General features: G+C 48.4%; 2 protein-coding genes across 2 annotated transcripts; one reads left to right on the top strand and one right to left on the bottom strand.

The window, feature by feature from the left end:
- Window positions 1-1,458: 1,458 nt before the first annotated feature.
- Window positions 1,459-2,972, bottom strand: PSMB11 (proteasome subunit beta 11). The gene has a single exon (XM_038544019.1). It carries the CDS (start codon window positions 2,674-2,676, stop codon window positions 1,828-1,830), a length of 849 nt encoding a protein of 282 aa, XP_038399947.1. The 5' UTR covers window positions 2,677-2,972; the 3' UTR covers window positions 1,459-1,827.
- A 4,883-nt stretch (window positions 2,973-7,855) lies between these two features.
- PSMB5 (proteasome 20S subunit beta 5) lies at window positions 7,856-13,633 on the top strand. The gene is made up of 3 exons (XM_038544188.1): window positions 7,856-8,129; window positions 8,852-9,158; window positions 13,127-13,633. Exons 1-3 carry the CDS (start codon window positions 7,932-7,934, stop codon window positions 13,411-13,413), a joined length of 792 nt encoding a protein of 263 aa, XP_038400116.1. The 5' UTR covers window positions 7,856-7,931; the 3' UTR covers window positions 13,414-13,633.
- The last annotated feature ends 336 nt before the right edge of the window (window positions 13,634-13,969 follow it).

The raw sequence follows: 13,969 nt of genomic DNA, 5'->3' as shown, positions 1-13,969 counted from the left end.
ATACAACTCTGTGCTTGTATGTATGCACCCTCTTATGCCTGAGTCAATCCCGTACTTGAACCCTGACCAGATTCCTGGACCCTGCCCCGAATGCCAGCCCTCCTGTATGAAGCACCTGTCAGCCACTCCTCCTCCCTCTGCCTCCAGTGCTTTCTTTCCTGAGACTCCCTGGCCTTTCTTCCCTCCTCTTAATCATGCCCCGAAGGCCAGAGCCTGAGGGTGTCCTCTGTCTGGCCAGCTCCAGCTGGAGGAATTCCTAGCAGGAAGTGCAGTGTTAGAGCTTGGGGCTCAGAGGTGGGCTGGAGGCTGAGAGGAGGGGTGTGCAGCGGGGAGGGAGGAAGGGGACTGGTAATCTTGGGCCTGGAAGTTTGGCAGGAGCCGATTGAGAGAAAGAAGGTTCAGCAACCTTCCTCCCAGCCAGTTCTATGTCTTGGTTGACTGTGCTTCCCACCCCACCCCGCCTTGGGCTTTGCCTGGAGAAGGGCAGGGCAGGGAAGGCGTCCCTCCTGGAACTGGGCACAGGCATTGCCCAGTCAGGGCTTCCATGGGAGCTGGGGACGGGCAGGAAGGGCGGGAGAGGATGCGCCAGCCCAATAGTTCTGTCTGGCACGGCCACCTCCCTCTTCGCTTTTCTTTTTTTTAAAAGATTTTATTTATTTATTCATGAGAGACACAGAGAGAGAGAGAGGCAGAGACACAGGCAGAGGGAGAAGCAGGCTCCATGCGCACGGAGCTGACGTGGGACTCGATCCTGAGTCTCCAGGATCAGGCCCTGGGCTGAAGGCGGCAGTAAACGGCTGAGCCACTGGGGCTGCCCACCTCCCTCTTTTCTTCATTCCCCAGAGGGAGGGGCAGGAAGGAAAGGCTGGAAAGGCGGCAAAAGGGAAGAAAGGAAGAAGGGGAAAGAGGAAAAGAAGTCTGGCAGCCACAGTGACAAGCCTGAAGACCTGAACTGAGCTCCCTCGGGCTGTGGCCTTGGCTCCAGGCCCTGGGGGTAGTGGGGGCCGCAGCCTGCGGCCCTGGGGCCTCACTCAGCAGGGGTTTGGCCTGGCTGTTTTCTCCCCCACCTCACTCCCAGGTGCCTGCAGAGCCCTGGGCAGAGAAGGAAGGCGAGAAAGAGGACGGAGAAGGCCAGGCTGTGCTAAAGGAGCGCAGCTCTGGAGAGGAAGGCCGAGCTCTAAGCCTCCTCTCTGCCACTTACTGTGCGACCCCAGGCAAGTCACATAAGCCTTTGAACCTGTTTCCTCTTCGGTAAAGCAAGGATCATTTTTACCTCAGAGCCCTCATGAGAAGGGCATTCTGAAGGAGCTGGGATTGTAGTCACTAGAGTCCCTTGAGGGCAGGGGGGGAGGCCGAGGGAAGAGCAGCCCGGAGAAGCAAGCCCCTTGCCACCCACCACGCGTCCACGCTGCCCTGCCCCCCGCCCCTCTCCCCCTCCCCCCACTCCCCACCAGAGCCTGGGCACCCGCCCCACCTTCTTCCACTCCCAACTACCCTGACCAAAGCGACAAAGTGACAAAGACAAGCATAGGTGAGCACCGGAATGGGAATGGGAATGGGAATGGGAAGCACAGAAGGTGGTGAGGAGGGCCTCGCGGCGAGCCCCACGTGTGTGGTGGGCCGCGGCCCGTGGGGAGGGTCCGCTGAGGGGGGAACGTGGTGGTGGGAAGGAGGCTGGGCACCCGGAGGAACACGCTGGCCCAAGCCGTCGGCAGCGCTGGGAGGCAGGAAGGGATGGGGACTCGGGACGCGGCTGGGGACAGCCGGGGCCAGATGCTGTGAGGCGGCTCCCCTGGTGCCCAGCCCCCAGCCCCAGGTCGCGGCTTCTCACAGCATCTCAGTCCCCGCGGGCATCCTGGAGTCTCCGCGCAGGGTGGCAGGCTCAGCGTGGCCCTCCTCCGCCGCCGCCCCCTCCGGCTCCGGAAGCTTCTGCAGTTCCGAGTAGAGCACGCAGGCGTCGTCGCGTGACACATACTCCCATCCGTCCTCCCGCACGTGGAAAAGGTCTACGGAACCCCCGGAGTAGGCGTCGCGGTGGGTGGCGTGGGCCACGGCGCGCCGGGCCAGGGCGTAGGCCTCCTGGGGGCTCAGGTCGTAGCGGTAGCCGCGGTCCAGCACGCCGTAGGCGTACGGAGACCCAGAGCCCACCGAGAAGACGTTCCCCGGCAGGCGGGTGCCGTCGCTGCACACGTAGAAGAGCGCAGGCCCAGAGCGGTCCCAGCCGCACAGGGCCGTGGCCACGCACAGATCCAGGCCCCGGTAGCAAGACATCATGGCGGACAGGAGCCTGGCGGCGCCGGCCACGCTGGGCAGCCGGCCCTCCCTCAGCGCCCGCAGCCGCAGCTCCCGCCGCAGCACGCGGTACCAGGCGGCGCAGTCGGCCGAGGTGCCGGAGGTGGTGCCCAGGAGGTGCTGGTGCACGGGGATGATCTTTCGTGAGGCCGGACACGCCACGTAGTTGCCGCAGGAGGAACGCGTGTCAGCGGCGGCGATGACTCCGTGCCGGAAGCGGAAGGCCAACGTGGTAGTGCCGTGGGCCAGCCTGGGGCCGTGCAGCCGCAGGAAGGTTTGAGGGTCACAGCCCAGGGGCACGGACCAGCCACCGGCTGGAGGCAGGTGAGGCGATAGCCCCTGGGTGTCGGGGGCCTGCCACTTGCATACGTCCTGCAGAGCCATCCCTGGGGCTGAGTGCTGGCTGGGAGGAGGAAGGCAGAGATCTGGGGGCTGAAGCCCGGTGAGGGAGAAGAGACGCTAAGGGGAAGTTGGGCCGCAGCCAGAACCTGCGAGGAAGGCACATGATCTGTGGCTTCACTCCTCGCTACCCCCAAGTCAGGCTTCGGGACTGGCTCTGAGGAGCAGACTCCTCCTCTACGGAGGACTGCTGACAGGTGAAAGGACGAGGCCAGTGAATCTCCACTGCTGGGAAGACGCTGCTCGTGACCCACCTGAGCGTCACCCACGGAGTCTCCTGTCTGTCATCCTCCAAGCAGGTGGAGTGGAGTGAGGGCCAGGGTAACCTCAAAGGAAAGGAGGCTTGAGTGGAAGGAGCACAGCTAGGTCCCCCTTGTTTCTCCTATGGGGGGTATTGGGCATACAAAGACAAATAAGGCTCTGTGTCTGCCCTGAAAGAGTTCCCAGGAGGTGAAGAAAAGTTGGTGCTATAATGCAATCAGAATAGAGTGCTATGAGGAGCGCCTGGCTGGCTTAGTGAGGAAAGCATGCAACTCTTGGTCTCAGGGTTGTGAGTCCAAGCCCCATGTTGGGCATAGAGATTACTTTAAAAAAAAAAAAAAAAAAAAAACAGAATACGTGGGTAGCTCGGTCAATTAAGTGTCCAATTCTTGATTTTGGCTCAGGTCATGATCTCAAGGTTGTGAGATAGAGCCCTACACAGGCTCTACACTCGGTGTAGAGTCTGCTTGAGATTCTCTCTCTCCTTCTCCCTCTGCCCCTCCCCTGGCCAATGTGCTCTCTAAATAAATAAATAAATAAATAAATAAATAAATAAATAAAATATTTTAAAAAGTGCTGTGGACACTTCAAGGAAGGAGCCTTTGAGCTTGGTTTTTCTCTTTAGGAGTTTGGGGCCAGGACACTATAATGCTCAGCTCACACTTTCACTTTCTAGTCAGGTGGGGGAAAAGAAATGGACTTAGAGACCAGGACAAAAGAGCAAGAGAGGGACACCTGGGTGGCTCAGCGGTTGACTGTCTGCCTTTGGCCCAGGGCATGATCCTGGAGTCCTGGGATCAAGTCCCACATCGGGCTCCTGCATGGAGTCTGCTTCTCTCTCTGCCTATCTCTCTCTCTCTCTCTCTCTCTCTCTCTCTCTCTGTCTCTCATGAATAAATAAATAAATAAATAAAATCTTAAAAAAAAAAAAAGAGCAAGAGAATCTTTTATGAGGAGGAGGGGAGATCAAATACCTTCCAGAAAGGCAGAGTATAGAGGAACCAGAGTGCAGGAAACTAGAAAGTGGAGCTCTCTTTCTGCTTTTGAGGTGCATATGAACTTCCATCTGCATGAAGACAGCATTCCTGACAGTTCTCTGGAAGTATAGCTCCTCTCATCTCTGTTTGTGTGAAAGTTCTGAGGATGTGGCCAAAAGTATCTAATGGCCTGGCCCTACCCCTTCTGCCCAGTAGTTCACATTAGCAAGAAAGCTGTTTGTAGTTCCAAGGCAAGAGAAACAACTGACCTTGTCCCCATAATACTGAGTCTAAGTCTTGCATCAACCAGGGGCGGGCCAAGGGGTGGGGTTAGTAGACCCTGACAGCTGGCCCTTCAGAAAGATAAAGTAGACTGGGGCCTAGTGACAAGCTGCAACTACTTTCTGGCACCATCTGGAGTATATTTTACTAAATGCTGTAGCTCAGAGGGGTGCGGTGGGAACTGGTTTAGTCCAACAGACTCATACACAAGGGAGAGAGCCTAGACCCTCCAGACACCGTGATGGTGGCACAATAGAGTCAGTACTAAGGGCAAATGCAAATATGTCATGGGAAGACTGGAGAAACCAGGAGGTCACACTAAAGTCCAACCAGTCTTTCTCCCTTCTTTTGCACAGGACCACACGGGAATCTTATTGGAGAGATAAGTATGTCTCCTGTTTTTAAAGACTAAGCCTTAGATGCTATGTTAATGGATGGATTGTCATCTCCCTAGGTCAAACCATTCTCAAGTCAGATCTGGACAGTTGAATGGCCTTCTAGTTGGCCACCCCCTAGACTCCCCTCTAATCTTATCTGACATGTTTTCCTAAGGTATCATTCAAATCCCGTGTCCTCTACTAAAAAACCTTGAAGGGCTACAAGATTAAACCCAAACCACCTTCTTCCCAGGCTGACATTTAAGGCCCATATACTCCAATCCTGATCCACCCACCACAACCTCTTTTCACACTATTCCTAACACATCTCACACACCTCCCCTTCATGTATTTCTTTCATCTATATTTTTTTAAAGATTTTATTTTGAAGTAATCTCTACATACAATGTGGGATTCGAACTTACAGCTCCAAGATCAAAAGTCACACATTCTACCGACTGAGCCAGCCAGGTGCCTCTCTCCTTCATCTGTTTGAATCCTGTCCTACAAAGCCTGGCTTAAGTGCCATCTATTCTGAAAACGCTTCCTGAGGATGGTCTGAGAGAAGGGGCGGCTGTTGGTTTGAGGGACGATGGGACCCAAGTGGTATTTAGGGATATGAATCCACACCTCCTTAGCAAGGCTTTTCTGGTCTCCCCACCTCACCCCAAGCTATACTGATCTCCTCTCTTACCTCTGAACCACAACACTGATCATTCCCCCACCACGCCCACTTTATTGAGATAAAATGGAAATATGACATTGTGAAAGTTTAAGGTATACACTGTGATGATTTGATACATGCATATATTGCAAAATGTTTACCACAATAAGGTTAGTTAACCTTCACTTTACATAATTAACCGTTTTTGTGGTGGTAGTGGTAACATCTAAAATCTGCTCTCTTAGCAACTTTCAAATATACAATAGAGCATCATTAGCTATTGGATCACAATGCTACACATTAGATTCCCAGAACTTATTCTTCCTGTAACTGGAAGTGTGTATGTACCCTTTGACCAGCATTTCCCCAGCTCCCCTACTCCACAACCCCCAGTAACTACCGATCTCCTCCCTGTTTCTATGGAGTTTAGCTTTGTTAGTTTTGACATGTAAGTAAGATCATATAGTATTTTTCTTTCTCTGTCTGACGTATATCTATATATACAGATACAATACGTATAGATAGATGATATACATATATCTATCTATCTAGAGAACTAATACAAGGTAAGTTGGAAACAGATTAAGGAAGGCCTTGAATGCTATGCTGAGGAGCTGAATTTTACAGAACATTTTAAAGCAGGCATGTGATAAGATTGAGAGGGTGTTTTAGGGTGCTGTGCAAAATAAATTAGAGAGTACAGTTTGAGCCCAGAAAATCAGGAAAATATTTCAGTAATTCAGGAGTAGGAAATAAGAAGTCAAAGGTGGTATCAGTTGCAATGAAAAAGAACGTCAGAAGCATTATAGAGGAAGAATCAACAGGAGTTGGCAACTTACTGAATGTGATAGAAAAGAAGAGGAGTTGTCAAAGATGGCCAAAACTTCAAATCTCTGCAACTGGAAGAACATTGTTGTCATCCTCTCATGGATTCACTTGGCAAGCATTTACTAAGTATACAGTGGGCACAAAGATGAATAGTAGAAAAATACCTGTCTTTAGAAACTCATAATCAAGTAGGAGACAAATGTACACTTACAGCCAGGCAAAATGTGAAAGCGTCTTAAGAAAGATACAAATGGGATGCCTCAAAAAAAAACAAAAAAACAAAAAAAAAAACAACAAATGGGATGCCTCAGTGGCTCAGTGGTTGAGCGTCTGCCTTCGGCTCAGGGTGTGATCCTGGGGTCCCAGGATCAAGCCCCGCATCTGGCTCCCTGCATGGAGCCTGCTTCTCCCTCTGCCTGTGTCTCTCATGAATAAATAAATGAAATCTTAAAGAAAAAAAGAAAGGTATAAATGCTATTAGTAGCAGTGTGAATGAACCACAGAGAAAATTCAGAAGGAGGACTAGTTGCATTGCAGGGGGGACCATAAAATAATACCTGCTCTATAAACAAAGGCACTCTGCATTTTCCACACCATCCAAGTGTGAGACGCAGATAAAGATCTTCTGCGTCATTACATTCTGATGGTTGGGCTTGGAAAAGGTTGCCAAATTTCAGCATTAAAAATACAACATATGCAGAGTCTGCTGGGGAAGAGGAGGGGCTGAGTTGGGCATCAGAGGAAAGTGGAATTTAGATATTGATGGATGTTGCTGCTGAAATCCAACAAGGAAGGCCAGACACTGACTTTATAGAACCTTAAAGCAGGACATAACATTTCATACGTTTGTCCACTTCCTTGTTTGTTATGGGTCCTAAAAGGGTTGAAAAATGAAGATGGGTGGAGAAAGGGAGAGACAATGATATATATACTACATTCCTGTATTAATAAAGAGCTTGTCTTAGCAAGCTTAAGTTAGAGAACCTCTTGGTACATCTTTATGAAGCATCAACCCTCCTCTAGGCTCTGAGATGGTAAATGAGTATTGACTCTGTTAGTCAGAGCTGAGTTGAGAACCTAGTTTGTGGATTAACTGATTCCCATACGTTTCCTTCTTTATTCGTCTGCCTTTTAGGCAATACATTACTTATTAGAATTTTCACCACAGTGTGGGAGTAAAGAGAATATTAAATCTTAAAAATTGGTTATGTTCCAGAATTTGAGTAGTGTGGCGATCAAACAAGACGCAGCATACACTTTTATCTTGTTGCAATTTTTTACCACAAAATACTGTAGTTTTAACTAACTTCACAGGACAGTGGCCTCAAAGTACATCATTATTTTACCGAGTATTACATGGTGCCCTTAAACAAAATGCCAACTTCAGTTGCGTTAATAGGATGCTAAAGCCGCACAGATGTAAAGTATTGCTTGGACACCAGGCAGGGCGGAGACGACTTGGAGTTAAAGATTCTGAAAGAATTTTCAACTAGTCACGCCCTTCTCAAAGATGGCCGGTCTCACTTCCCTCACGCAACACGGACGTTTCCAATCGCTTCCTATGACTTGGAGGTGAATTTAATCGAGTATTGCTTGCTTGACCAAAGTTAAGATGACAACAACATCCTTTTAATATTTAGAGGAAGTTAAGCCATTTATCCCCCCGCCCCCCCAATCGGTGAAAATAGTCCCTGGCGTCTGGCTCCTGTTTTTGGAGGCGTGGTTGCCAGGAGTTAAAATGGCTCCTCCCTGAGATACTTTTAATAGGAAGTGAAGCTGTGACGGCGAGGCGTTGCCCGGCGGCTCTCTGATAGGCCTTCTCGCAGGGAATTCCTTGTGCCCTTACTAGACATGGCGCTGGCCAGCGTGTTGGAGAGGCCGCTACCGGTGAACCGGCACGGTTATTTCGGACTCGGGGGTCGTGTGGATCTGCTGGATCTGGGTCCAGGGAGTCCCAGCGATGGGCTGAGCCTCGTCGCGCCCAACTGGGGTGTCGCGGAGGAGCCGGGAATCGAAATGCTTCATGGAACCACCACCCTGGCCTTCAAGGTGCGGACCCAACCGCCGCGCCGGGCAGAGACCCGTGCGCCTGAGCCCTTCCCGGGCTTCCAGCTGGACCGGAGCCCGCGGGGCCCGCGACCAGGAAACCTAGGGGGAGCCTCCCGACCCCGGTGGTTTCGCTGTCTCATTGCCCCAGAGGCCTCGGTTCTCGCTCTCTAGCCGTAGGACCGTGGGGCTGAGGTTAAGTGGGAGAAGAAACCGGGGGCTGCTTGGGGTGATTCCTGGGCAACCCCAGGTGGCTCCGGTCCAGGAAAGGGGAAGCCTCAGCAGCAATGAACATTGGCAGGGGAAAGGATGTTTAACCATTAACTTGCGATTTTGTAAACTAGGTCCCTGCTAGGCGAAGGTAACCTAAAAGCTATGTCATTTGAGGGGGAAGGTTGGTGGGAGGAAGCACTGTAGAAGGAGCCAGACGACCGGGATTCCTGATCCAGCTTTGCAGTAGCTAGCTCTGTGATCTTGGGCTAATCATTCGATCTCATTGAACATCTTTTCCTGATCTATAAAGTGAAATTGAAGTTAATACTGGTTATACCCATGTCGAGGGATCGATGTGAAACTTAGTTGATATTAATATGTGGAAAGCATTTTGTGAAGGGTAGAATGACAGAGATGTTCTGGGTTTCCACTGATGCAAAAAAGAAATGTGAAGGAGATCATTTCCGTGGTCTGATGTGGCCTGCTTTTGTGTTTTCCTCTGATCTTAACAGTTTCAACATGGAGTCATTGTTGCAGCGGACTCTCGGGCCACAGCGGGTGCCTATATAGCCTCCCAGACAGTAAAGAAGGTGATAGAGATCAATCCCTACCTGCTGGGCACCATGGCTGGGGGCGCAGCAGATTGCAGCTTCTGGGAGCGGCTATTGGCTCGGCAATGTCGAATCTATGAGCTCCGAAACAAGGAACGCATCTCCGTAGCAGCTGCCTCCAAGCTGCTTGCCAACATGGTGTATCAATATAAAGGCATGGGGCTGTCCATGGGCACCATGATCTGTGGCTGGGATAAGAGAGGCCCTGGTGAGTTAAGCCACAACCACATGGTTCTTGGGCTGGCACTAGAGAGGAGGGGTTGGATGAACAGGTGAATGAATGAAAGGGCTTTGTGTCAGTGCTGGCGATGTGTTGATTAGGTTCTCCGTCCTTTCTTCTCTTTATTCAAGGAGGTCACTACAGTGTAGGAGAGGGCATGGAGCTTAGACTAGCTGTGTCATTGACTACCCACATGACCTTACATGGGCTGCTCATTTTTCTAGCCAGTTTCATCATCTCTTACATTGGTTAAATGAGGTAATACACGTAAAGCATGTAGTGTCTGGCACATAATGTTTCTCCTTTCTCCCATAAAATAAGACTGACAAAGAGTGTATTTGAGAATTAAATTGGATAATAGACGTAAAAACTCCAGTCAGTGCTTTCTAACAAAAATATAATGCGAGTCACCTGTGTAATTTAAAATTATCTAATGGAGGGGGCCCCTGGCTGGCTCCGTCAGTGGAGCCTGTGACTCCTGATCTCAGGGTGGTGAGTTCAAGCTCCGTGTTGGGTGTAAAGCTTACTTATTATTTTCTTAAGACTTTATTTATTTATTCATGAGAGACACAGAGAGAGGCAGAGACACAGGCAGAGGGAGAAGCAGGCTCCCCGCAGGGAGTCCAACGTGAGACTCCATCCCTGAACTCCAAGATCATGCCCTGAGCCGAAAGCAGAGCTTAATTGCTCGCTGAGCCATCCAGGTGTCCCGGGTGTAGAGCTGACTTTAAAATAATAATAATAATAATAATAATAAGTAAATGACAATTTTTTAGAATTGTGTAATGGATATATTTAAAAAGTAAAAAGGGGGTATTTTAATGATTCGTTAATCCATAATATCATTTTGGCATGTGCATTAGCCCCATTTCAAGGGCTCAGTGTCACATGTTGCTGTAATTCTAATATACAGGAAGTTAGCTATTTCTCTTCCCCTTTTTCTTTTGGGGAGTCTTTGACCTAAAAGGGGCCTTTAGGGCTCATCCTTTCCTTACTTGATGGAATTACCCTAGGACCTTAGGTCCTATTCTGTCATCTCTGAAAATAAATTCCTTAAGCCTTTTTCTAGTATATAAAAACTTTGCCAGAAAGTTTAACCTTGCATCTGATGTCAGTTCCTTTTCAACCAGTTTGTTTGTTGTTGTTGTTGTTTTAAGTTATATTCATGTAACTAGTCACTACACCCAGTTTGGGGCTCAAACTCAAGACTCCAAGATCAAGAGTCGCACATTCCACAGACTAAACCAGCCTGGCACCTCAGCTTGTCAACCAGCTTTGGATGTCTCTTTAGTCTAGCTGGAATACATCTAGTTACTTTCTGTATAATTTTCCCCCTTGGTGCTTGAAAATAGTTATTCTTTCCTTTTGTTTTTGCTTCATTCATTCACCTGCTTACTGAGTGCCAAGTAAACAACTGGCAAGTGCCTCTGTCAAACAATTAGAGTATAACCAGCTCTTCTCCTTGCTTTGGAAACTATCGGTACACTACTCAGTGAAGAGTGAATGAGTTTAAAAAGCGGATGGGAGGGACGCCTGGGTGGCTCAGTGGTTGAGCGTCTGCCTTCTGCTCAGGGCGTGATTATGGGATCCCTGATGGCAGGGATCCCTGATGTGGAGCTCCCTGCAGGGAGCCTGCTTCTCCCTCTGCCTATGTCTCTGCCTCTCTTTGTGTCTCTCATGAATAAATAAAATCTTAAAAAAAAAAAAAAAAAGAAAAGAAAAATAAGAATAGTGATCCATAGAGCCAGAGAGCTAAACTAGAACCTCAGATGGTGAGCCTGTAGGCACGCTAGTGGCCATGGGACTGGGGCGGTTCGGGGGTGGGGTGCTAGTTTGAGGTAGGCCTTGAAATCCGTGAACCTGAAAACTGATAAGCATTTGGTTCTCCACCGGCTTGCTTTTGAATCACTGGAGAACTTAAAACACAAACCTCATACTTGTTCCCCACCCCAGACCAATTGAAAAAGAATACCTGAGGTAGGGATCTCTGGGTGGCGCAGCGGTTTGGCGCCTGCCTTTGGCCCAGGGCGCGATCCTGGAGACCCGGGATCGAATCCCACATCAGGCTCCCGGTGCATGGAGCCTGCTTCTCCCTCTGCCTATGTCTCTGCCTCTCTTTCTCTCTCTGTGACTATCATAAATAAATAAAAATAAAAAAAATAAAAATAAAAAACTAATTAAAAAAAAATACCTGAGGTAAGTCCTGGGTATCTTTTTTAAAAAGCTTCCTTAGATGATTCTGATGCTCAGTGAGAGATGGGAACCACTGAAATAGGAAGATTAATGATGCCATTGGCAGGCAGGATTTGTGAACATGGGAGGCAGTGTGGGCTGGTGGAGCAGGAGAGAGATGAGTTTGGTTGGTAGTAGAGAGCCACTGAAAGTATTTGAATCTGAACTTGGTGACAAAGGCATCCTGTTGGAAAGGTCCAGCAGGCAGTTGTAATTGATAAAAATGTAGTAAAATCTTTGTCTAAATTTTCATGTATTCTGAAAATTAGCTAATTTCTTCATAAAGGGCCAAGTCGTAAATAATGTAGGTTTGCAGGCCATATGGTCTTTGTCTTAACTACCTAACTCTCCTGCTTTAGCACAAAAGCAGTCATAAACAATATGTACACAAATGGGTATGGCTGTGTTCCAGTAAAACTTTATTTACAAAAACAGGCACTTGGCCTGGCCAACCCCTGATCTATACCAGCACTATCCAATAGAAATAAAATGTGAGCCATATGTGTAATTTTAAATTTTATAATAGGCACATTTAAAAAATTAAAGAAGTTAATTTTAATAATATATTTTACTTTGGAGCACCTGGGTGATGCAGTTAGGCATCTGATTCTTGGTTTGGGCTCAGGTTGTGATTTTGGGGTTGCACTCAGCCTGGGGTCTGCGTGGGATTCTCTGTCCCTCTGCCCTTCCACCCTGGGCGTGTGAGCACACACACACACGTGCTCTTTCTCTCCCTCTCTCAAATAAATTAATGAATCTTAGTATATGTGCTGCCAAAACAAGCACTAATAAATCTTAAAATAATAATTATAATATATTTTATTTTATAGAACCAAAATGTCATTTCAGCATGTGGTACCAGCTTCATTTCAAATACTCAGTGTACATGTCTAGTTGCTCCCATATTGGGCAGTGCAGGTCTTTGTGATATGATTTGGAACTCTTAGGCTCTCTCCTACTGTGTGATGTATGTCTTGTCCCCCAGATAGTCTAAACTTTGAGGGCTAGGATTGTTTTGGGGTATAAAAAAAATTTATTTGGGAGAGAGCGCACGAGCAGAGGTTGAGGGGCAGAGGGAAAGGGAAAAGCAGACTCCCTGCTGAACAGAGAGCCTGATGTGGGGCTCGATCCCAGGACCCTGGGATCATGACTTGAGCTGAAGGCTCCCACTGAACTACCCAAGCACCCCAGAGTTAGGATTGTTTTAAACATAATCTCCCACAGTGCCTGAAGTTCTGTGCTTGAAACCTAAGTCATTTAGATTATACTTGGTTTTTTTGTTATATAGCAAGGACAAGAATAATGAGAAGTGAGATGAGGTGTTACGTTGTAGAATCTAGGAATCTTAATATTCAAGCTTGCTTTCTTTCTTTCTTTCTTTCTTTCTTTCTTTCTTTCTTTCTTTCTTTCTTTCAGATTTTATCTATTTATTCATGAGAGACACAAAGAGAGGGTTAGAGACATAGGCAAAGGAACCTGATGCGGGACTCGTTCCCAGGACCCCAGGACCCGAGCCAAAAGCAGAATGCTCAACCACTGAACCACCCAGGTGCTCCACCCCCCTCTTCAGCTATTTTTAAGTAATTTTATAGAAGTGCTGTTTTCTTGTATATCTGTTGGTCTCTCCTGGGTTTCAAGAGGGAAGGAGAACTTTTCTCAGAGAATGAATTAGATGTCAAAAGGGATGGTCATTTTTTTCCTGCTAACTTCACCTCTCTTTCCAGGCCTCTACTATGTGGACAGTGAAGGAAACCGGATCTCGGGGGCCACCTTCTCTGTAGGTTCTGGCTCTGTGTATGCTTATGGGGTTATGGATCGGGGTTACTCCTATGACCTAGAGGTGGAACAGGCCTATGATCTGGCCCGTCGAGCCATCTACCAAGCCACCTATAGAGATGCCTACTCAGGAGGTGCAGTCAACCTCTACCATGTCCGGGAGGATGGCTGGATCCGAGTCTCCAGTGACAATGTAGCTGATCTACATGACAAATATAGTGGCTCTACCCCCTAAAGGAGGGTGGATGTGGCTCCTACCATTTCTTGGGGTGACTGTTGCTGATAATGTGGATACAGTTCCCCATCCTCTAATGGAGGGGTCCTCAGTTGTATTGATAATTTTTTTACGCTCTGGTGCCGTTGACCTCTATGTGTTACTAGTTGTTAATGACCTACTGCAGAAGTGATTATTTGTTTTACTTTCTTGGATGTTAACATTACACTACTTGACCTTAGCCTGTGTTGTGTCTTTTGTCCACACTGTCCCTCCTCCAAGCACTTTACAGCCAAATAAGCCAGGACAGTGGGAGGGCACTGACTGTAATTACAGGAAACAGTGGTGTGAAGACATTGTCTAGTGAATACATTAGCATCCCCACTCATGAAGCTAATAACAAAGGAGAAGGAGAGGGAGGAGGGAGACACTTCCCGATTCTGTTTGCAAAGAGATGAAAAGTTGATGAGGTGGAAAGATGCACAGGGCTATATGAGGAAGAGCTGCAGAAGAAAAGGCTCTCACCTTGCAGTGGGGGAGGGGAGGCCGGTGCTACACACAGCAGAAAGGTGAAGAG

Source organism: Canis lupus, chromosome 8 (assembly GCF_011100685.1).
Source record: "Canis lupus familiaris isolate Mischka breed German Shepherd chromosome 8, alternate assembly UU_Cfam_GSD_1.0, whole genome shotgun sequence".
NCBI lineage: Eukaryota > Metazoa > Chordata > Mammalia > Carnivora > Canidae > Canis > Canis lupus.
Note: the sequence above shows the minus strand (reverse complement) of the source record. Positions and strands in the feature narration are given on the sequence as shown.